At 47.3% G+C, this 22,808-nt stretch overlaps 1 protein-coding gene across 2 annotated transcripts; it reads right to left on the bottom strand.

Annotated features, from left to right (window-relative positions):
• Nucleotides 1–581: 581 nt before the first annotated feature.
• Nucleotides 582–15,500, bottom strand: DKC1 (dyskerin pseudouridine synthase 1). 2 transcript variants are annotated; one of them, XM_018044622.1, is made up of 16 exons: nucleotides 15,384–15,500; nucleotides 14,684–14,751; nucleotides 14,151–14,237; nucleotides 9,793–9,884; nucleotides 9,414–9,598; nucleotides 8,712–8,776; nucleotides 8,297–8,423; nucleotides 7,376–7,506; nucleotides 6,785–6,928; nucleotides 5,385–5,505; nucleotides 4,118–4,236; nucleotides 3,426–3,529; nucleotides 2,619–2,697; nucleotides 1,857–1,976; nucleotides 1,444–1,534; nucleotides 582–989 (listed from the first exon to the last, which is right to left on the bottom strand). In XM_018044622.1, the coding sequence occupies exons 1-15, from the start codon at nucleotides 15,397–15,399 to the stop codon at nucleotides 1,472–1,474; spliced, it is 1,521 nt and encodes a 506-aa protein (XP_017900111.1). In that variant the 5' UTR covers nucleotides 15,400–15,500; the 3' UTR covers nucleotides 582–989; nucleotides 1,444–1,471. The 2 variants fall into 2 exon arrangements, with proteins under 2 accessions (XP_017900111.1, XP_017900110.1); XM_018044621.1 differs by having other exon boundaries at nucleotides 582–1,534.
• Between the last annotated feature and the right edge of the window lie 7,308 nt (nucleotides 15,501–22,808).

Raw genomic sequence — 22,808 nt, 5'->3', positions numbered from 1 at the left:
ACATCCCCAGAATAAACTCCTCCATTGGCTCTCAGGAACCCAGGTGCAGCTGTACCCGTAAGACTTACATGAGGCTGGTGTCCATGTACAGGAACCTGAGAGTGTCTTACCCTGGATGGAAACCCACCATGAGCGCTTCCTGGAGGCATTATGTCCTGGCATGCCTAGAGCAGGGGAAAGCCAGCCTTGGGCTGGCGTGTCCAGGTGGCTCTCAAGGGTCCCGGGCAGTGGAGGCCACCAGAAACCGTCACTGGGAACGTGGCCCTGACCCTTGCTGCATTGGCATGCCCCTCCCCACCACTCCACATACTGTTTTTGGTTCCAAATCACCTCCCTGGCCATCAGCACAAGCTTTGGCGGCTCCTGGCGTGGGTGTCTGAGCCCAGATGTGTCTGCAGGTGCCTAAACAACCCCTTGTCCCCCACCTCCCGCCTGCCACAGACACGGAGAACCTTCCTCCTCTCTGTGATTGTGGAGATCACCAAATTGGCGGTTATCCTGTCTTGAAGATGCCGCCAGGCCCTAAGGGAAATGTTACCAGACACAGAAAAAGGGAAAAGCACCACATTTACACTAGGACATAAAGATCTCTACATTTTTAATTGCCATGTCTTTTGTTGTTGTTGTTCTAACTTGTAGATCAACAATTAGAAAAATCCAACAGGAATACTTAAAAAACTTCAGAAGGAAATTTAATCAGTAAAAATTACAACCTTCTCCCAGCAGGGAAAGGAACGGAGGAGTAAAACAAAGCCTAGAGGAATGGTTTTTTTTTTGGGGGGGGGACTGAGCTCACAAACATAACTAGCCAGGTGGAGTCAGGCGCCTGAGGTGGTGTGTATATGTACAAGCTGTGAAGTGTACACAGGGGAGGGCATGGAAAGAGTGTACAAGACAAGCGTGCCAGAGCCCTCAGCCAGGCCTCTACCTGGAAAGGAAACCCAGGTGACCAAGGGAACTCTTGACACGAGACCGCTGTCCTCAGCACGCTGGCAAAAAAAAAAAGATTATCCCCTCAATAACATGGTTCAGTTCTGTTTTTTTTTTTTTTTTTTTCACTTGCTCTAGACCATTTTGTGGAACCGCCTTTTTTTTGTTTAGAAACTTTTTAGACGAGGGAAGTGGAGAAGCCAACTGGGGGAGGCCCAGGATGGTCAGCCAGCCCCGGGAAACAGCCGTGGGTGGGCACTGGGCAGCGCTGGGTCTGCAGGGGAGGTGCTGTGAGTCTCCTGGGCGGAGCAGTAGACGACGCCCAGTCCACCCCCTTCACCAGGGTCCTTACAACAGGACAAGATGGGGCGGCCATCCCAGGGGGCGTCAGCAAGGGCTCTGTGAGCTGCTCCCACATGCCAGCCTCTCCACCCTTCTGGGGACCTCGGGTCCCCTCCCTCGAGGACCAATGGAGCTCCAGGTTCACAATAAGGCTTTGATGGCTCCTCCCACCTGGACGCTGTGCCACACGTGGCCGCCCCTACTCAGAGACCATTTCCACTTTGATTTTCTTCTTCTTCTTCTTCTTGGTGCTGTCACTGTCCTAGGAGGAAAAGCAAGCAAGCATTTCATAAGCACCGCCACTTTCCCAGTCCCACCCCGTTGGGGTAACCAGAAGGTGATGCTCATGACTTGGATGTCCTGGGTGACATCAATCTTGCGGATCATTGTCCTGAGTTTTTCACTGATGCCTTCACCTTCACACTCCCCAGCTCTGCAGCCTCCCAACCCACCACACACAGAATCCTAATTGAGCTGATGCTAGGAAAGCTGGGCCCATCCCATCCTCCCTCCTGGGCAGTGGGCAATGCCTTCCCCTCTCAGGGACCCAGGGGCGCCTGGGTCCTGGGCCTGCCTGCACACACCCCAGCTCCTGGCTTCTCCACAGCAGCTTTGGCCTTCTCCTTCTTTTTCTTCTTCTTTTCCTTCTTGACTGCCTGCGGAGCCGCCGGGGACGCGTCCTCACTCTCGCTCTCTCGCTTCCGCTAAGGTAGAGACCACGGATGCACATTAGATCCAAGACCAATGTGGACGAGAACGTTTTCAGTGAGTCACAAAAGGTGGGGAGCCAGTCCAAGAGGATCCTGATGGGATCCAACAGGAAGTTTGCAAAAACCCCTTAAGGGGCCTGGTTTAACAGGCATTCAGAGACTGTCATGCCTGAAGGCCAGGAAGCCGAGGGCACAGCCGGAGTGCCAGGGCAACACAGAAAGGCCGCCTCCTCCCTGGGGTGCTCCCGGGAGCCCTCAGAGGGGGCAGGTGGGTTAGGAACCCCACCTGCCAGGTTCCACGGCAAGCCCTTTCCAGGACATTCGGTGCCACCCGCAGTAACAGACAAGCCACCGTGCCATCTGATGCCAGTGGCCCCCAGCCCTGAAGCCACCACGTGCACAGGTGTTCACTGGCCTTCTGCCAAGTTCCGCCTGGCCCCGAGTGTCCCCATCTCGATTCCAACATGCTCCTGCCACCTGTCAACCCCACTCTGTTCCACAGCTGTGGCCTGAGCTCAGCCAGCAGCCCAGGCCGGTCTAACCCCCAGGCTAACAGAACCCCCCAACAGACACAACAGACCAGCAGCTGGTGGGGCTGGGTGGAGTGCTCGAAAACCAGCACGGCACACCACTCACCTTTGGGGTTTTCACCACCTCAGCAACTACTGGCGTGGCTTTGACTGCTTTGGGTGGCACGTCTTTCTTGGCAGAATTGCTACGAGAGGAGCAGAAACAAAGGTAAGTGTCGCAGACCTGCTGTCCTCAGAGGCCCGGCTGCACAAAGGCATATCCGGCCAGTCGAAAGCCACCATCAGCATACTGACGCTGGACAGAAGAGCTCACCACTGCCACTCGCAGCCTGACTCCATCTAGAGTCCCACAAGCCAGGCTGGCAAGGGATAACCATTGGCTGCGCGGGGTCCAATGCCCTGACCTGCCCAGGGCAGCTGGGGTTCAGCACCAGCCCCCAAGGCGAGTCCCAACAGCCCTTCCCTGAGCACATTTCCTCCATATCTGGTTCCGTACTCATTGGAAGAACTGATGTTGAAGCTGAAACTCCCAACACTCTGGCCACCTGATGTGAAGAGCTGACTCATTTGAAAAGACCCTGATGCTGGGAAAGATTAAAGGCGGGAGGAGAAGGGGACAACAGAGGATGAGATGGTTGGATGGCATCACTGACTCAATGGACATGAGTTTCAGCAAGCTCCGGGAGTTGTGATGGACAGGGAGGCCTGGCGTGCTGCAGTCCATGGGGCTGCAAAGAGTCAGACACAACTGAGCAACTGAACTGAATTAAGTTGAGGTCTTCACCAGAGTGGCCGGGAGGCGGCACCCAGCACTCGGAGCTCCACGCCCTTCCCTCCTCCCCTGCCATCAAGGGACCCTGGCATCCAGGCAGGTCCCCTGTCCACTGCGGGGCTGGCCAACAGCCACCCTCACCTGTAGTCGACGTACTCTTGCGTCCAGGTGGTAGGTGTGCTGTCGGTGGGCTTGCCGTGCTTGTCCAGAAGGCCCTGCTTGATCATCAGCTTCTTCTGACTTGCCTGGAGGACCGGCAGGGTGTCCAGGTTACAATAGTGTTGACGCAAAGCAGGTTTCATAACCACATACACACATAGCAGAGCACTCAGAATTCACCTTCTCTTCCACGGGTGCAGACATGGGACTTTCAAAGGGCTTGCTGTATTCCTGGGAGCCTCTGTGGTCTCATTTGTACCACCTGCCATTCCAGCGGCCCCAGATGCTTCCCTCCCCGCTTCACCTCAATATCTCACATCGTGTATTTCTACTGGAGTGGCTCTAGCAGAGATCCCTTGCCCCGATTCCCTGACCAGGCCAAAGCCCTCATGGTGGACTCAAGGTGCCAGGGACCTTGCCACACCCCTTCACAGGGCCCTCAACTATGCCGAAAGTCACCACCCTGTGGTGCAAGTAGACTGAGGTCCATTTACGATCCCCTTAGCCTAAAGATCCTCAGGTCCAAGTGAGGCACATTTCTAACCAGCACCAACTTCCCAGAGCCTGGCACGATGCCAGGACATGGCAGTGGAGACACACCAAGAGCTGCTCAAGTATTCAACAAAGCAAAATACAATGCTGTGCAGGGCACAGGCCCAGTCCCACTTACTTACTTTTGGCCCTAAACCCCACTTCCGAGGATAAGTGTCTCTCTCCATGATAACTCTCTTGATCTTGGCTACAATGCCGTGGTCGCAGGTGGAGATCACCGCTGTGGTCATCAATGCAATTGCTGCAGGCGTTGGAAAGAGATAAAAGGAAAGACTTGATAACCAATGAGGCCAAATGCTGCCATTTTATACAAGTTTTACAAACTTCATGAAAACTTGTAAGCTTGGACTTTCCTGGTGGTCCAGTGGTGAAGAATTCACCTTCCAATACACGGGACACGGGTTCAATTTCAAGTTGGGGAACTCAGATCCCACATGCCACAGGGCACCTACGCCAGGGTGCCACAAGCAGTGAGACCACGCACAACCAGAGAGAAGCCCACATAGCCCAACGAAAGATCCTGTGTGCCGCCACTAACACCCAACGCAGCCAAACAGATAGATGATTTTTTAGAAAATAATCTCATTGTTGAAATAAAACTCTTAAGCTCTACTGCCTTGAGGTTTCCATTGCGGAGAGTTGCAAATGGAGAAAATCCACCATCAGGGGAAGACAGCCTGTGAAATCATGTTCCACTTATCAAGTGCAAAAAAATACTAATACTAATCACACTCATCAAAACCTATGCATTGGACATCCTCAGAGGAGACTTCTTAAGAGATATTCAACTGGCCAAAACGTTTGCGTTTTTCAGTTACACGTCTCAGAAAAATCCAAATCCATTTTTTGGTCAGGCCGATACATCCACAGCTCTTTAATGTGCATTATTTACACCAGGAATAAAGTGTGTCATCAGGATCCCTTTCCAGCTATGCACAATCAAGGTGGCCACAGAGTAGCCAGCAGCCAGAGGGGAAGGGCCACCTCGATAACGAACCCCAAAGACATACATGTCATGCTTGGAGCTCAGACGGGAATAATCCAGCAGTAGCTAAAGTTGCGCAAGTTAGCACTGCACAGAGAGGGACTGGACTGAAGGTTCCGCAGTTACCACCTTTATTCCCCACCTGTTGATGATTTCTTCTCTTACTGGAGAGCTAAACCACTGAGACAAGGCTCCTAACAGCAGCTGGCGAGACAAGAGGAAACCCCGCTGACCCCTTCTCACACATGCCTGTCTGAACTGGACCTTTGGGCTGTGACCACCCCACAGACCCCAAGGAACACAGGGATTCATTCGGTCACCCCACGAGGCCACTCCTCGGGCATGCCCTCCAAGGGAGCCTGGCTGTGATGGTGCAGAGCGGACAAGGGCCGCTTGCCTCTTACCCATGCAGATGGCCTCCCCTTTGGTGGTGATGACCACGATCTCTTGATTGACCTCAATGCCATCCTCGTAGCGCAGGACACCTGGGAGCATGATCTTTGCCCCGTAGCAGATGGCGTTCACCTGGCGGGATGATGGCCCCATGAGTGCCCCCATCACAGGGTGGCCCCTGCCCTCCACCCCACCCCGCACTGGGCCAGAGCAGCACCCCCTACCCATGCCAGAGGCACGACGGCATCCACAGGCTGCCATGCAGCTTGGATCACAGCCGCCACCCACCACAGGTTGATTCAGAAATGTAACCAGGGCTGGAACTCGCTACTCCTGTTCAGTTTACCTATTCTCTATTTCTCAGCATGAAGAGAAAACACCCTAACAGAGCTAGGTTATAACTGCCTTCCCAGGTCATAATCCTAGGTAATAATTACATCCCCAAAGGAATGAACAAGCAACACTGCCAAGGCCTGCTGAACCAATCCTACACGTTTTGACATGTCCTTTACGGACCCAGAGATACATATCAAGGCCAACTCTTCCTGAGTCTGCCCACACTCGAGGTGTCCAATCCACCTGAGGGTCTTGTCTTCACTCGCCATATTTCTCCCCTCCCTTGAAATTCCCCCAGAAGCCACTAATTTGACCATAGCAAAAGGGAATCGCATTCACATTGTTTGTCTTGTGTATTGTTTTCTCTATCATTATAGGGGCAACTGTGGTATGCATCTTCAGTTTTTTGTCTTTTATTATAAACTCTAACATCTATACAGTCAAACGTATACAGTTTAAGATCTGAGTATGAATGAACAAGCGCAAATTATTAAATATATAAACGATTTCTTTCTATGAGATTATTTAGTATGCATACTAAGAAAAAAGGCTTGATAATCTCCATGATGTTTAGGTTTTATGGCCTCAAATTGGGATTTATTTCAACAAAGCTTTTAAAGGAGATTCCGAAAGGAGAACTAGCCAACTCTCTAATCTCAATCTTTTATCCCCATCAAAACAACTTTTTCTAGCAATAGTTAAAAAAAAAACCAAGGTGTCTTAGGCACATGCAAAACTACCAGCTTATGGAAGAGCAAATTTTATGTACCACTAATAGTCTATTTCTTGAACCAAGTTACTTACTCTAAATGTTTCATGGAATCAGGCCCAATATTAAAATTTACTTTATATTTGGTTTTCACTTAATAAAGTTAATCATAAATACTTCCATTAACAAAAATAAATTAATCCAGTGCCCCATATACAAAATCAGAAAAAAAGAAAAGAAACCCCAAGAAAAATAGTGGTTGTAAGATCACAAAATCCTATTTTATCTCTTTAAATAGAATGAAATTTTCAGGCCACGGACCACATCTCCTCTCCTGAGCTCCCATTTTGTACAAACAGAACTTACTGCACTATCTTTCATGACTAGCCGTTTATGAGACGTCAACAGCTTTTCCAAAGGGTAAACGACTCGCCGCAGGTAACTCTCATCCTTATGGTTGTCATACAGCCATTGGGCATCAAGCACGTCATGCATCGTCACCATGTGGTCCTGGGAAGTAGCCGTGCATGAAAATTAATCAAGTGCCATTGTACCCCCAATAGGCAAATGGACCTCACACTTCCAGACACTGAATCAGTTTTGTCTCGCCTGCTAGTCCAAGCTCATTAGTCTTTGGTCTGTTTTCAGTCACCTCTGTAACTGGTGGTCTAGTAAACCTAAGCAGGCATATCTGTAGGCTAGGGAGTAAACGAATAGAGAGTAACAGTCTCCATCCACACACACCCCAGCCTGTGCTTTAATGTCCCAAAGTTTAATTAACAGAACAGGGAAGCTGCCCCGCACTGAACTCAACACTTTGGAAACTGCCTTTTCTGGGATGGAAAGTAGGTAGAGTTCTATCAAGGGCTGGAAGATCTAAGTATCAGCCAGCTTTAAGAAAAAAAAAAAATACAACTCCTTAAGAATAAAAAAAAACAACTCCCACCAATGACATACCTTTTCACTCATGACTCCAGAACGAACCCTCCGGAGTTCCTGCATCTGACCACCAACTCCCAACAACAAACCAAGGTGAACACACAGCGTCCGAATATAAGTGCCAGCCTCACAACTCACCCAGAAGATTCCTAAACACACGCACACACAAAAGTAGAACATATTTTCCTAAGTAAACACATGAAAGAAAGAAAGTGAAGTCACTCAGTTGTGTCCGACTCTTTGCAACCCCATGGACTGTAGCCCACCAGGCTCCTCCATCCATAGAATTTTCTAGGCAAGAGTATTGGAGTGGGTTGCCATTTCCTTCTCCAGAGGATCTTCCCAACCCAGGGATTGAACCTGGGTCTCCCGTGATGCAGGCAGAACACTTTACCGTCTGAGCCACCAGGGAATCCCTTAGGGAGAAAGGTATTGAGTATGATGTTTACTTAAGTCTTTCTTTATGGATACCCGTATCAGGTTGAGGAATTATTCTTCTATGCTTAACTCACTGAATAGTTTTTATTATAAAAGCATGGGCTTCCCTGGGGGCTCAGACGGTAAAGTGTCTGCCTGCAATGTGGGAGAGACCTGGATTTGATCCCTGGCTCAGCAAGATCCCCTGGAGTAGGCAATGGCCACCCACTCCAGTATTCTTGCCTAGAAAATTCCATGGATGGAGGAGCCTGGTGGGCTACAGTCCATGGGGTTGCAAAGAGTCACACACAACTGAGTGACTTCACTTTCTTTAAGTAAACACATGACCAGGTGAGAAACTCAGTTATTCTCTACCTGCAGCAGTGAAACTGGAGATGACACAAGCCACAACTACCCCATACGCTCAAGGCAGCTACTTTTACCAGATTCTGATTCTGGAAAATTCATTCAACACCAGAGTGCTCTGTGTCAGCTCAGTGCCCCACAGGCCTGAGGACCCACCTAATCGTCTTTCAGGGTCATACTCAATCATTTTGCTCTCGTAGATGGTTCTGACTCGGAGTTGCCTTTTTACTGCAGCAATGAGTGGGGGTCGCTGGAATAAGGCACCTGTCAGGGTTTCTAGGGCCTGGCAAGAAACACAAACGAAACTGCTCTTACTGCATGGACTCTCAAAGATGATCAAAGGGCAGATATGAAGAGTTTAAGGGCACAAGTGACACACAGAAGTTCTCTTGCAATCACTAAAAAGGGCCTTTCAATTTCTGATTCCTTCTGCAACTCCACATGGGTGGCTCAGGACTGATCAGAAGCCTCTCCTCAGAAGGCACATGAGCAGAAGTGTCTCTGCCGTCTGCAGTCACCTGCCCAGGTTGGCCCAGTGGCTCAGGTGGCTTCCCTTCAATGACAGACTTACCCTGGAAAGCTGAGTCCCCCCTTCGATAGCATTGTGCAGCCGGACAATCCCCACATACTCTTTGCCTGTAAAATGACAAGAGTAGTCAGGTGTGGCCACTGAGTTTGCTGTTATTTCCTATATGCTTGTATCACTCATAATCTTGCGCAGCCACGGAAAGCAGGAAAATTTCTATCAAATTTGCAGGAAGACAGATTTCAGGGTGTAGATGTAGGAAAGGAACGAAGACCCTAATGTCGTAGGTTCAACTCTCAACATGCTGAGAAGGACAAGAACACCTGTTGACAGCCTGTCTGGAGGGCACCTTGCAAGGCCAAGAAGAATTTTCCCTGATGACAACGAGGAAGCATTATTTTAGGCAGAAGCTGCAGGGTATTTCAAGGAGCCTGAAGTGACAGGCCTGCAGCCAGACTTGGACTCAGCTCTGCCTCAGGGCTAGAAGCAGATCCACTTGGCTCCACATGTTTGTCAAAAGCACCCAGAACTCCCAACAAGGCAGCCTCATCAGGATCTGGCAGAAAACAGAAGGCACATACCAAGCCAGAGTATCCCTTGCTTCTGTTTTTTTTTTTTTTAAATTGGGTTTGTAAGATTTTACCAATGTAAGAAATCACTTCTGAAAGCCACATGCAGAAGGGCAAGGAAACACAGAAAGACTTCCCATCTTCAAGCTGCCCCGTCCTTTCTCCCACTCTGATTTACCTGCGCTCTGCTGTGATTTCACCAAGCGAGTGGCTCGTTCGATGCACACTATTAAACAACCAGTCACCTTGGGATCCAGGGTTCCACTGTGACCCGTCTTCTCGACCCGAAGTATTCGCCGGATCCAGGCTACCACCTCATGGGAAGAGGGGTTGGAGGGCTTATCAAGGTTAATGAAACCTGTCCTAGATTGGGAAAGAAATTACTGTGTCATCAACTCTGGGCCTCGGATGAAAACTAAATTTGCAGAGTAAAAACCAAGTGTTGACCATGGGCACAGGTTATCATATATGTTGAGGGCATGTCACCACCTCCTTGAATAACTGACGTGAAAGGGTCATTGTGCAAAGAAGTGTGTGCTTGCTCCCAACACGCTTACCTGATGTAGTCCCCAATCTCCCTCTTCAGAGGATTTGAACCACAAGGAAGAGGTGTGTAATGTGTTGTCCTTACATTTAGCTTATCAAAATTCTAGAAAGCAACGATACAACACAAAATAAGCAATAAATCATTAACATGTGGAAAATTAAGTCAGGACCACTACGAACCATGATAAGGCGACCCTTTGGGTTCCTGTTTTGGATCTTGCTCCTGTATTTCCATTATCTGCTGTGGCAGACTGCTAAGCTCCACCACATGCTGGAGAAATTACCCAAGTATGAAGAAGACAAATTTTCTCCCTCCTCCAGAAAGACCTCCTGGGGTCCTACAAACAAATGTGGCTTCACTGCACAGGCTTATGCGTAAAATATGGACTAGCTTTTATTTTCTCAGGCACCAAAGGTAGCCAGCTGGAGGATGAACATTGCATGATGGTAGGACTATTGCCAACATGTAAAAATAAGAGAACCAGATGCTATCTAAATAGCAGACACATCTGGCCAAGCAGAAATTCAACTGCATTGAATTATATAAACAAATCTCATATTTAACCTCTTATTTAGTGGTTGATTCAAATTTTCTAGGCAAGAATACTGGAGCGTGGCCATTTCCTTCTTCAGGGGATCTTCTCGACACCGGGATCAAACCCGGGTCTCCCACATAGTGGGCAGACACTTTACCATCTATGCCACCAGGGAATCCTGTCTTTCAGTAAACTTGCCTCCTAATCTCATAGCTGGCACCCATTATGTCAATAACGAAATTTTAACTCTATTCATTACTGAACTACTTTATGAAAAACCCAACAAAATAGTCAATAACTTCTAGAGTATGTGATACATGCTGGGCACTTAGGCACATTTCATCGATCACCTCCTGCAACCCTCAATAGGCCTTCTGAAAGAGGAGGTATTATTTGCCAATAGCCTCAGAGAGGTCAAGATTAGCCTAAGGTCACACAGTACCTGACCCAAAGGGGTCTAGCATCAAAATCTATGCTGTAAAGCATGTACTACTCCACAAACCAGTAAATGTCTGTAAAGCGAAGCTTCAGTATTCTTGCCTTGAGAACCCCATGAACAGAATGAAAAGGCAAAATGACAGGATACTGAAAGAGGAACTCCCCAGGTCAGTAGGTGCCCAATATGCTACTGGAGATCAGTGGAGAAATAACTGAAGAAAGAATGAAGGGATAGAGCCAAAGCAAAAAAAAATACCCAGCTGTGGATGTGACTGGTGATAGAAGCAAGGTCCAATGCTGTAAAGAGCAATATTGCACAGGAACCTGGAATGTCAGGTCCATGAATCAAGGCAAATTGGAAGTGGTCAAACAAGAAATGGCAAGAGTGAACATCGACATTCTAGGAACCAGCGAACTAAAATGGACTGGAATGGGTGAATTTAACTCAGATGACCATTATATCTACTACTGCGGGCAGGAATCCCTCAGCAGAAACGGAGTAGCCATCACGGTCAACAAAAGAGTCCGAAATGCAGTACTTGGATGCAATCTCAAAAAAGACAGAATGATCTCTGTTCGTCTCCAAGGCAAACCATTCAATAACATGGTAATCCAAGCCTATGCCCCAACCAGTAACCCTGAAGAAGCTGAAGGTGAACGGTTCTATGAAGACCTACAAGACCTCTTAGAACTAACACCCAAAAAAGATGTCCTTTTCATTATAGGGGACTGGAATGCAAAAGTAGGAAGTCAAGGAACACCTGGAGTAACAGGCAAATTTGGCCTTGGAATGCGGAATGAAGCAGGGCAATAGAGTTTTGCCAAGAAAATGCACTGGTCATGGCAAACACCCTCTTCCAACAACACAAAAGAAGACTCTACACATGGACATCACCAGATGGTCAACACCGAAATCAGATTGATTATATTCTTTGCAGCCAAAGATAAAGAAGCTCTATACAGTCAACAAAAACTAGACTGGGAGCTGCCTGTGGCTCAGTTCATGAGCTCCTTATTACCAAATGCAGACTTAAATTGAAGAAAGTAGGGAAAACCACTAGACCATTCAGGTATGACCTAAATCAGATCCCTTATGATTATACAGCGGAAGTGAGAAATAGATTTAAGGGACTAGATCTGATAGACAGAATGCCTGATGAACTATGGAATGAGATTCGTGACATTGTACAGGAGACAGGGATCAAGACCATCCACATGGAAAAGAAATGCAAAAAAGCAAAATGGCTGTCTGGGGAGGCCTTACAAATAGCTGTGAAAAGAAAGGTGAAAAGCAAAGGAGAAAAGGAAAGATATAAGCATCTGAATGCAGAGTTCCAAAGAATAGCAAGGAGAGATAAGAAAGCCTTCTTCAGCGATCAATGCAAAGAGATAGAGGAAAACAACAGAATGGGAAAGACTAGAGATCTCTTCAAGAAAATTAGAGATACCAAGGGAACATTTCATGCAAAGATGGGCTCAATAAAGGAAAGAAATGGTATGGACCTAACAGAAGCAGAAGATATTAAGAAAAGGTAGCAAGAATACACAGAAGAAGTACAAAAAAGATCTTCACGATCAAGATAATCATGATGGTGTGATCACTCATCTAAAGCCAGACATCCTGGAATATGAAGTCAAGTTGGCCTTAGAAAGCATCACTATGAACAAAGCTAGTGGAGGTGATGGAATTCCAGATGAGCTATTTCAAATCCTGAAAGATGATGCTGTGAAAGTGCTGCACTCAATATGCCAGCAAATTTGGAAAACTCAGCAGTGGCCACAGGACTGGAAAAGGTCAGTTTTCACTCCAAGCCCAAAGAAAGGCAATGCTAAAGAATGCTTAAACTACTGCAAAATTGCACTTATCTCACATGCTAGTAAAGTAATACTCAAAATTCTCTAAGCCAGGCTTCAGCAATACGTGAACCGTGAACTTCCTGATGTTCAAGCTGGTTTTAGAAAAGGCAGAGGAACCAGAGATCAAGCTGCCAACATTTGATGGATCATGGAAAACGCAAGAGAGTTCCAGAAAAACATCTATTTCTGCTTTATTGACTATGCCAAAGCCTTTGACTGTGTGGATCACAATAAACTGTGGAAAATTCTGAAAGAGATGGGAATACCAGACCACCCGACCTGCCTCTTGAGAAACCTATATGCAGGTCAGGAAGCAACCGTTAGAACTGGACATGGACCAACAGACTGGTTCCAAATAGGAAAAGGAGTACGTCAGGGCTGTATATTGTCACCCTGCTTATTTAACTTATATGCAGGGTACATCATGAGAAACGCTGGACTGGAAGAAACACAAGCTGGAATCAAGACTGCCGGGAGAAATATCAATAACCTCAGATATGCAGATGACACCACCCTTATGGCAGAAAGTGAGGAGGAACTAAAAAGCCTCTTGATGAAAGTGAAAGAGGAGAGTGAAATGGTAGTTTAAAGCTCAACATTCAGAAAATGAAGATCATGGCATCCGGTCCCATCACTTCATGGGATATAGATGGGGAAACAGTGGAAACAGTGTCAGACTTTATTTTTTCTGGGTTCCAAAATCACTGCAGATGGTGACTGCAGCCATGAAATTAAAAGACGCTTACTCCTTGGAAGAAAAGTTATGACCAACCTAGATAGCATATTCAAAAGCAGAGACATTACTTTGCCAACATAGGTCTGTCTAGTCAAGGCTATGGTTTTTTAAGTAGTCATGTATGGATGTGACAGTTGGACTGTGAAGAAAGCTGAGCACCGAAGAATTGATGCTTTTGAACTGTGGTGTTGGAGAAGACTCCTGAGAGTCCCTTGGACTGCAAGGAGAACCAACCAGTCCATTCTGAAGGAGATCAGCCCTGGGATTTCTTTGGAAGAATTATGCTAAAGCTGAAACTCCAGTACTTTGGCCACCTGATGCGAAGAGTTGACTCACTGGAAAAGACTGATGCTAGGAGGGATTGGGGGCAGGAGGAGAAAGGGATGACAGAGGATGAGATGGTTGGATGGCATCACTGACTCGATGGATGTGAGTTTGAGTGAATTCCGGGAGTTGGTGATGGACAGGGATGCCTGGCGTGCTGCGATTCATGGGGTCACAGAGTCGGACACCATTAAGCGACTGAACTGAAGTAGAGAAATTGAGAATTGTTTATAAAATTTGATAGCAGTCTCACATTGTTGCAAAATTTACCTGTATTCCACAAGTGTTGGGTACACTGGAAATTTTTAAAAAACACAAAAAACAAAAAACCTCGGGTCTTCATCTCAACTACCCTGAGGAACACTGATTTAGGCAGCCTCATCTAGCCTTGCCTAAGTCCAGGATCCATTCTTAATCAACTGTTTAATACTCAGAAACAGTATAAAAGCCAGACATTGAGCTGATGCAAAACACATACCTTTAGCAACAGGGGCCACTGAGATGTGTCCAACTGAGCCACTTTGGATTCAGGTTTGATGAGAAATTCTTCAGCATGTTGTATTTCCTTCCAGAGGACAGAAACACAACTTGTTAAGACTCCCCACTTGAATCTGAACCCTTCCATTACAACCACCAAAGTCTATGCCTGTGCAATAAAAAACAAGGTGTCTATGCCTGTTCACTGAGATCTCCATAGGAAAGAGAAGAAATGAATGAAGAATTGAGAAAAATAAGTGAAGCGGCATCAAGACGGGAATAGCCAATTTAAGAGAAAAGAGGGATAGTGGGTCTGATAAGAAAGACAATTTCAGGGAAAGCAGTCACTGTGGGCAACACCATTTAGCAAAGTGTGCCTGACAGCAGAGACCTAGGCTGGATGGAGCTTTGTAGTTTCTATCTCACGATGACACCCCGTTCCTTCAAAATCTTTAGAAACACTTCTTTTCTGCAATCTGGCCTCTAAGAAACCTTTCTTTTGAGTCGGAGCAGAGTAAAAATATTCCTACTCACCGCCACAGCCTCCTCTGGTAATGATTTTCGCTCCTTTTTCTTCTTGTGTTTCTTCGGCAAAATAAGGACTTAAAAAACACACACAAGAATTGGGAGTTTTCCCCGAAAATCAAGGCGATCGAGTTGAAAATAGAGGACGCATCAGGGCAGCTGAAAAACGGCCGTCTGGTATAGGCTCGTAGGGAAAGCGAGGGGGGTCAGGCCAGTGCCCGGAGCGGCCGGGCGGGCTCGCGACAGCAGCCGCACGTGTCCCCCTACAGCCCGGTTCACCACGTGGCCGCGCGGGGCTGAAAGGCCCTCAGCCCGCAAGTTCCGTCAGGGACCGTCCGACGGTCCTCAAGGGCTTGGGGCCCCTAGAACTTCTTTTTCGCCTGGGAGCTCCGCGCCCGCCCGAGCCCCTTGGCCCCTTCTCTTCCCTTCCTTGCGCGGCGCTGACCACGGCGGCAGAACGGGGGAGCGCGACCCAGGCCCTGTCGGCGGGAGGCCTGGGCCTCATGGCGTCACGTCACCGCGGGGGCCTCTCAATCTCTCGCCCTCACCCCGTGGAGCCAAGGCCAAGCGACAAGGTCGGCAGGAGGCGCGGCGGCTGGAGCCAGCGGACAGTTCTAGCCTCGATGTCTGCCACCCCCCACCCCCGGCTCCCCCCGTCGGAGGTCGCGACCCGGGCCCGGCCTGCTAGCCACCGGAGAACCGCCCTCACCTTCCGCGTCCGCCATGTTGCCCCGCTGAGCTCGCGAGCCGCGTGGGCCACCGCCGCCAAGAAGCGCCTGCAGGCTCCCGCCGCCGTCAGGCTGCGCCGCTAGGCCCCGCCCACCTGTGCGCCGCCCCGTGCGTGTCGTGCAGAGGGGCGGGGCGAGGCGGCGCGGAGTCCCCGGCGCGCGCCGGCCTGCCGCACCATCTCATTGGCGGCCGCGGCATCCCGCGCTCGCATCGCCGCGCGGGCGCCTTGGGCTTCGCCCCGCCTTCAGCGGGCCGGCCGGGGAACGCCAGCGCAGCCCACCTGGGCGGGGCTTAGCTGTGGGCGTGGCCGGGCGAATGTCTAGTCTTTCTCACCGGTTTTTTTTTTACGTGAAACTTGGGCCCACCAGTTCATTCTAAAGGAGATCAGCCCTGGGTGTTCTTTGGAAGGAATGATGCTAAAACTGAAACTCCAGTACTTTGGCCACCTCATGCGAAGAGTTGACTGATTGGAAAAGACTCTGATGCTGGGAGGGATTTGGGGCAGGAGGAGAAGGGGGCGACAGAGGATGAGACGGCTGGATGGCATCACTGACTCGATGGACGGTAGTCTGACTGAACTCCGGGAGTTGGTGATGGACAGGGAGGCCTGGCGATCTGTGACTCATGGGGTCGCAAAGAGTCGGACATGACTGAGTGACTGAACTGAACTGAACTGGGCACCTGGGCACGTGTCTCAGCTTTCCTTGCTTCCCCACCCCTGACCCTTCAAGGTGGCTGTCGGATCAGTCCCGATGCCGAAATGAAGACAGACGTGGAGGCACATAGAGCTTTGCAGCTTCTAATTTCCATCCTGCTAGAGCGGCACTGCCCAATAGAAACAGAGTGCGAGTCCCTTGTGGACTTTTAAATTTTCCAACATCCACTTGAAAAAAAAAAAAAAGCAAAGTAGAAGGTTACATCGGTTTCAGTAACAGACTGTTGTTAACACAACGATCGGCAATATTATCGTTTCAGCATATAAGCAATGCACAACATTATGAATGACATATTTTACCATTTTTTTGTTTGTTTGTTTGTTTGTTTTTCTGTACCAGGTCTTCTGGTGATGCTTTCTGGTCACAGCACAGCTGGATTGCAGCTCCAGTACGGGTCTCCTTGGGGTTCCCTGTGGCTCAGCTGGTAAAGAATCCGCCTGCAATGCACGATACATTAGTTCGATCACTGGGTGGGGAAGATCCCCTGGAGAAGGGAAAAGCTACCCACTCCAGTATTCTGGCCTGGAGAATTCCATGGGGTCACAAAGAGTCAGACACGACTGAGCGACTGAACTGAATGGGGCTCCAGGTGAAGTGATCAACACTCACAGGTCGCTCACCGCAGCGGTACTGGACCGCCAAGCAACTAGCGGCTCCAGGTTCCAGCTCTTTTCCTTCTTCCTTTCCTTCACTTCTCTTCTCGCTCTCAAGTGGAGATTCTTACACCAAGCCCCCATAGACTTGATTGATCTTGGGTTATTTCTTTATTGCTGTTGTCAATGGAATTTTTAGCATCATCTTTTCTAACAAGCTGCTACTGACAGAAGAGGACAACTATGGCTCTTCTTCCATTTCCTCCTGTGCCATCCAAAGATTAGGAATTTTTCCATTTTATTTGTGGCCTAAAATATATGCAGTGACAGGTTTCCTCTTTTTGGGATCTAAAATCACTGTGGATGGTGACTGCAGCCATGAAATCAGAAGATGTTTGCTCCTTGGCAGGAAAACCATGACAAACCTAGACAGTGTTGAAAAGCAGAGACATTATTCTGTTGGCAAAGGTCCATATAGTCAAGGCTATGGTCTTCCCAGTGGTCACATATGGTTGTGAGAGCTGGACGGTAAAATGGAGTGCCGAAGAATTGATGCCTTCAAACTGTGGTGCTGGAGAAGACTTCTGAGGGTCCCTTGGACAGCAAGGAGATAAAACCAGTCAGTCTAAAGGGAAATCAACCCTGAATACTCTTTGGAAGGACTGATACTGAAGCTGAAACTCCAGTATTTTGGTCATCTGATTTTCGTCAGCTGACTCATTGGAAAAGTTCCTGATGCTAGGAAAGATTGAGGGCAGAAGGAGAAGAGGGTGTCAGAGAATGAGATGGCTGGATGGCATAACCAATGCAATGGACATAAACTTGGGCAAACTTTGGAAGATGGTGAGGGACAAAGAGGCCTGGTATGCTGCAGTCCGTGGGGTTGCTGAGTCGGACACAACTGGGCTACTGAACAACTTCCCTATTGGTCAGATGGTAAGGAATCTGCCTGCACTGTGGGAGACCTGGGTTCAATCCGTTGTTCAGGAAGATCCCCTGGAGGAGGAAATGGCAACCCACTCCAGTATCTGGCCTGGAGAATTCCAAGGACAGAGGAGGGCTACAGTCCATAGGGTTGCAAAGAGTTGGAAATGACTGAGCGACTAACACTTTCATTTTTCATCAGTTCAGTTCAGTTGCTCAGTCATGTCCGACTCTTTGCTACCCCATGCCAGGCCTCCCTGTCTATCACCAACTCTCGGAGTTTACCCAAACTCATGTCAATTGAGTTGGTGATGCCATCCAACGATCTCATCCTCTGTTGATTCCTTCTCCTCCTGCCTTCAATCTTTCCCAGCATCAGAGTCTTTTAGAATTAATCAGCTCTTCACATCAGGTGGCCAAAGTATTGGAGTTTCAGCTTCAACATTAGTCCTTCCAATGAACACTTAGGATTGATCTCCTCCAGAATGGATTGGTTGGATTTTTCGTGTATATATATATGTATGTGTGTGTGTGTGTGTGTGTGTGTGTGTGTGTATGTGTGTGTGTGTGTGAGTGCATATATACACACATATATAATTGGTTTTTCCTAATTTAACTTTTATTCTATCTACAGTTTATTTTGTTGTATACCAAGGTAATCATAATAATACTCTAACTTAATGTTTTATACATAAGCCTTAATGAAATACATAAGAATGTTTTATTCTCTGTAAGAGAATAAAATATTCTTTACATTTTCTTAATGTTTCATACATACTTGGTTTAAATACAAAGTCCACAGTGTCAACCAATCCACCAGCATTCCATTACACCCCCCCATTATTTTATAATGCTTTATTGATACATATTTAGCTAAATTTCAGGAACTCACTAATGGTTCTCCAACACTCCTCATCTGATCTGTTAGCAAAGCTTGGCACCTTTGCTTTCAACAGATCCAGAACCTGATGGTTTTTCCCCACACTCGATGCTGTCATTGGAGTGCATGCCATCCTTATCTCTCTCCTAGATTTCTTCCTCTGCAGTTCCTCCCTCCTTCTGCTTGTTCCAACTCTATTGTCTTCTCAACACAGCCTCTGGAGACACCATGAAACTATAAGTCAGGCCTTGTCCCTCCTCTGCTCCAATCCCGTCAATGGCGTCCCATCTCTAATGGGATGAAGATTGCCCCCATAAGATACATCCTAACCCCTGAACCCTATGAATATGAACTTATTTGAAAAAAGGGTGTTTGCAGAGGTCCTGCAGTGAAGCATCTGCAGATGAGGTCATCCTGGATGACTCAGGTGTGCCCCAAATCCAATGACAAGTGTCCTTCAAAGAGAAGAAAGGATGCAGACAGAAGAGAAGACCGTGTAAACATAGAGGCGGAGATTGGAGTGATTTGAGAATTCAGCCTCTAAATCAGTAAGAAAATAAATGTTCTTTAAAGCCACCTAGTACAAATGAACCCATTTTCAAAACAGAAATAGTCACAGATTTCAAACATAAACCAGGGAATAAGGAGGGGGAGGAATGTATTGGGAGTTTGGGACTGACATATACACACTACTATATATAAAATATAAAATAGATAACTAATAATAGTTAACTAAATAGATAAATAAAAATAGATATATAATATATAAAATAGATAACTAACAAGTACCTGTTCTATAGTACAGGGAATTCAATAGTCTGTAATGGCCTACATAGGAAAAGAATCTAAAAAAGAGTGGAGATATGTATATGTATAACTGAATTACTTCACTGTACAGCAGAAACCAACACACCATTGTAAAGCAACTCTACTCCAATAAAGTCTTAGTCACTCAGTCATGTCTGACTCTTTGCGACCCCATAGACTGTTGCCCGCCAGGCTCCTCTGTCCATTGGGATTCTTCAGGCAAGACTACTGGAGTGGGTGGCTGTTTCCTTTTCCAATCCAATCACAGTGAATTTTTTTTAAATTAAAGATTAATTTATTAAAGAATAAAGGCACCCAGTTGGGAGTAATTTGTTACAGCAGCCCAAACCAAAGGATAACCCATCTCTCTAAGAGTAGGAGTCAAAATGCTGATGACAGCTGTCAGTGTCTGCCATCAGTTCCTCTTCTGAGCCCACTTGCTTCTACTCATGACCAGACTCTCACCCCTCTGGCCGCGGTGCCTCTAACTGTTAAGACTACTCCCCAGGCACACACGCTCTTCTTGGGGCTCTGCCATCTGCTGTTCCCTCTGCCTTCAATGGACCTTTTTTTATTGTCTGTCTCTTCACCAGAATGTTCGCCTTATGAAGCCAAGAAAGTCTGGTCTATTTTGCCCACGGCTCTCTGCACAGCTCCTAGAAGATGCTCTGGAAGTATGTGTTGAATGAATCTGTGACTTCTGAACCCTTCAGTTCAGTTCAGTTGTTCAGTCGTGTCCAACTCTTTGCAACCCTATAGACCGCAGCACACCAGGCCTCCCTGTCCATCACCAACTCCCAGAGCTTGCTGAAACTCATGTCCATTGAGTCGGTGATGCCATCCAACCATCTCATCCTTTGTCGTCCCCTTTTCCTCCCACCTTCAATCTTTTCCAGCATCTTTTCAAATGAGTCAGCTCTTTGCATCAGGTGGCCAAACCCTAAACCTTTCCAGATCCCCCCTTACCAGCAGAAGTGGTTCTTCCTCCCCTGTCTAATGAGGCTGCTTCGACCTTCTTTGGAGACCTTATAATGATGTCACCTAGTCAGTTACCAAGCAAGGGGATGCCCATTCTTATAACCTACTCCTCCCATCCCTTGTTGTCTCCAATCCCAAGATTTGAGGAGGACGATGTTGGAATGAGTTGTCATGTGCAACCCACTGCCTCACCCCTTAACTAATGTCATCCCTTTGGGTGATATTCCTTTCAGCAAAACACTGAGACATACTTTGGTGAACATTCTGGAGAACTAGTCTCAGGAAGGAGGTGGGAGGTTTTGCCATCGAAACAGGCTTGCGCTCTCAGTGGGAAGGATGGAATCCCAGAGAAGCAGAGTGTAAGTGGTGGCACTAAATTCCATAGAAACAGGATAGGTAACACAACACACAGCAGGGCTGGAATCTGGAACTAAGATGGTTCACCCCCAAGGATCTTTGGGGTGATTGTTCATGCTGTCACGAGTAAGCCCTGGGAGTTGGTGATAGACAGGGAGGCCTGGCGTACTGCAGTTCATGGGCTCAAAAAGAGTCAGACATGACTGGGTGACTGAACTGAACTGATGAAAAATGAAAGTGTTAGTCACTCAGTCATGTCCAACTCTTTGCAACCCTATGGACTGTAGCCCGTCAGGCCCCTCTGTCCTTGGACTTCTCCAGGCAAGAATACTGGAATGGGTTGCCATTTCCTTCTCCAGGGGATCTTCCTGACCAATGGATTGAACCCAGGTCTCCCACAGTGCAGGCAGATTCCTTACCATCTGAGCCACCAGGGAAGCCCATATATATATAGTTGTTCTTCAGCAGCTCAGTCATGTCCAACTCTTTTCAACCCCATGGACTGCAGCACATATCTGTAGTAGATCACCACCGACCAAAACGCTCAGTCTGGTGAACAGCAGCCTGCCTTTAATCACCACCATGGAAAATCATGGCCTCTCATCGAATTTCCAGACCCAGTCAATTCACAGGCTCAGCTGTCAAGCAAGGGTGAGGCCAGGTACACGGAATACTCCAAGTATGTACTCTTAACCTGCCTCTGACTTACCCTTGGGACCATAGAGGCCACTGTGGTCCACTAGTCAGAGATGGAATCTTAGTCTGGATCTCTCTACCTGTGGACACCCAGTTCCTGACTGCATAATTGGAAACCAACACAATTGGCAGCTGGAAGAATTCCAATGATGGAAAAATCATCCAAAGGAAGCCCCAGGCACTGTCTTGTCAATTATCTGGCACGTTATCATAAAGAAGTCCCTGACTGAGTGGATCATCTCATTCTGCCCCAAACCATCATGCTGGCCTGCTCCATTAAAGAAATCATGCCAAATGGACCAGATGCCCAGGAACTAGCAAGTATTTCACCACCAAGTGAAAGATAAGCCCCATGAAAATCCAGGGGCCCAAAACTCTGAGACAGGTTGACAGAGACAGTCCCTGCAAAGAGAAACAGAAGTTGCTGAACCTGGAACTCACTGTCATAAAGAAAGAATCCTGACTATTGCTGGGCCCTGGCTGGGAGTGGCACACCCCACTAGGATGGTTTTACGTCTTGGCCAAAAACCGGCTGGGGAAATTGATGTGGGCCTCTTTCTGGGTTCTCTATTCCATTCCATTTATCTATATGCTTCTCCCTCTACTGATACTAGGAAGTGGCACCCACTCCAGTACTCTTGCTTGGAAAATCCCATGGACAGAGGAGCCTGGTAGGTTACAGTCCACAGGGTCACAAAGAGTCAGACACGACTGAGTGACTTCACTTTCACTTTTTTCTACTGATACCACACAATCTTTTTTTTTTTACTTTTTAAAAAATGTTAATTGGAGGCTAATTACTTTACAATATGGTGGATCTCACACAATCTTGATCACTGCAGTTAAATAATGAGCTTTGAAATGTGTTGATCTTGTATCCTGCAACTCTGTAAAACTCACTTATTGGTTATGGGAGTTTTTCCAGTAGATTCCTTTGGATTTTCTATGAAGACAATGATATCATCTGCAAACTGAGACGCTGTTATTTCTTCTTCTCAATCTGTGCACTTTTTGTTTTTTTCCCCTTATTGCACTGCCTAGAACTTCCAACATTGTGTTGAATAAGAGTAGTGAGGGCAGATAGACTTGCCTTCTTCCCAACCATAAGAGAAAATGCCCCATTTTTCACAATTTAACCATGATGTTAGTCATGTCCTCCATAGATGCTATTTAACAAGTTGAAGAATTTCCCCCTCTAGCCTTAGTACTGAGTGACTTACACATCATGAGCATTGTGGTCTTGAATCGACATTGGGTTTGTCAAATGTATGTTCTGCATCAATACAACCATGTGACTTCTTTTGCTTGTCAATATAGTAGATATCATTGATTAATTTTTCATATATTGAGTGAGCCTTTTATCTCTAGAGAAAACCCCATCTGCTCATGGTGTATAATTCTTTTTATGTGTTTGTGGATGTGATTTGTGAATTTTACATTATTGGCCTTTCACA

Source organism: Capra hircus, unplaced genomic scaffold (genome assembly GCF_001704415.2).
Source record: "Capra hircus breed San Clemente unplaced genomic scaffold, ASM170441v1, whole genome shotgun sequence".
Lineage (NCBI taxonomy): Eukaryota > Metazoa > Chordata > Mammalia > Artiodactyla > Bovidae > Capra > Capra hircus.
This window is presented reverse-complemented; position numbering and strand designations above follow the sequence as displayed.

Coding starts and splice junctions, on each gene's coding strand:
- DKC1 (XM_018044621.1), bottom strand. Junction 3,530..4,117: donor AGTGGGGTTTAGGGCCAAAA/GTAAGTAAGTGG, acceptor CCGGTCCTCCAG/GCAAGTCAGAAGAAGCTGAT. Junction 1,977..2,618: donor AGGTGGTGAAAACCCCAAAG/GTGAGTGGTGTG, acceptor TCTCTACCTTAG/CGGAAGCGAGAGAGCGAGAG.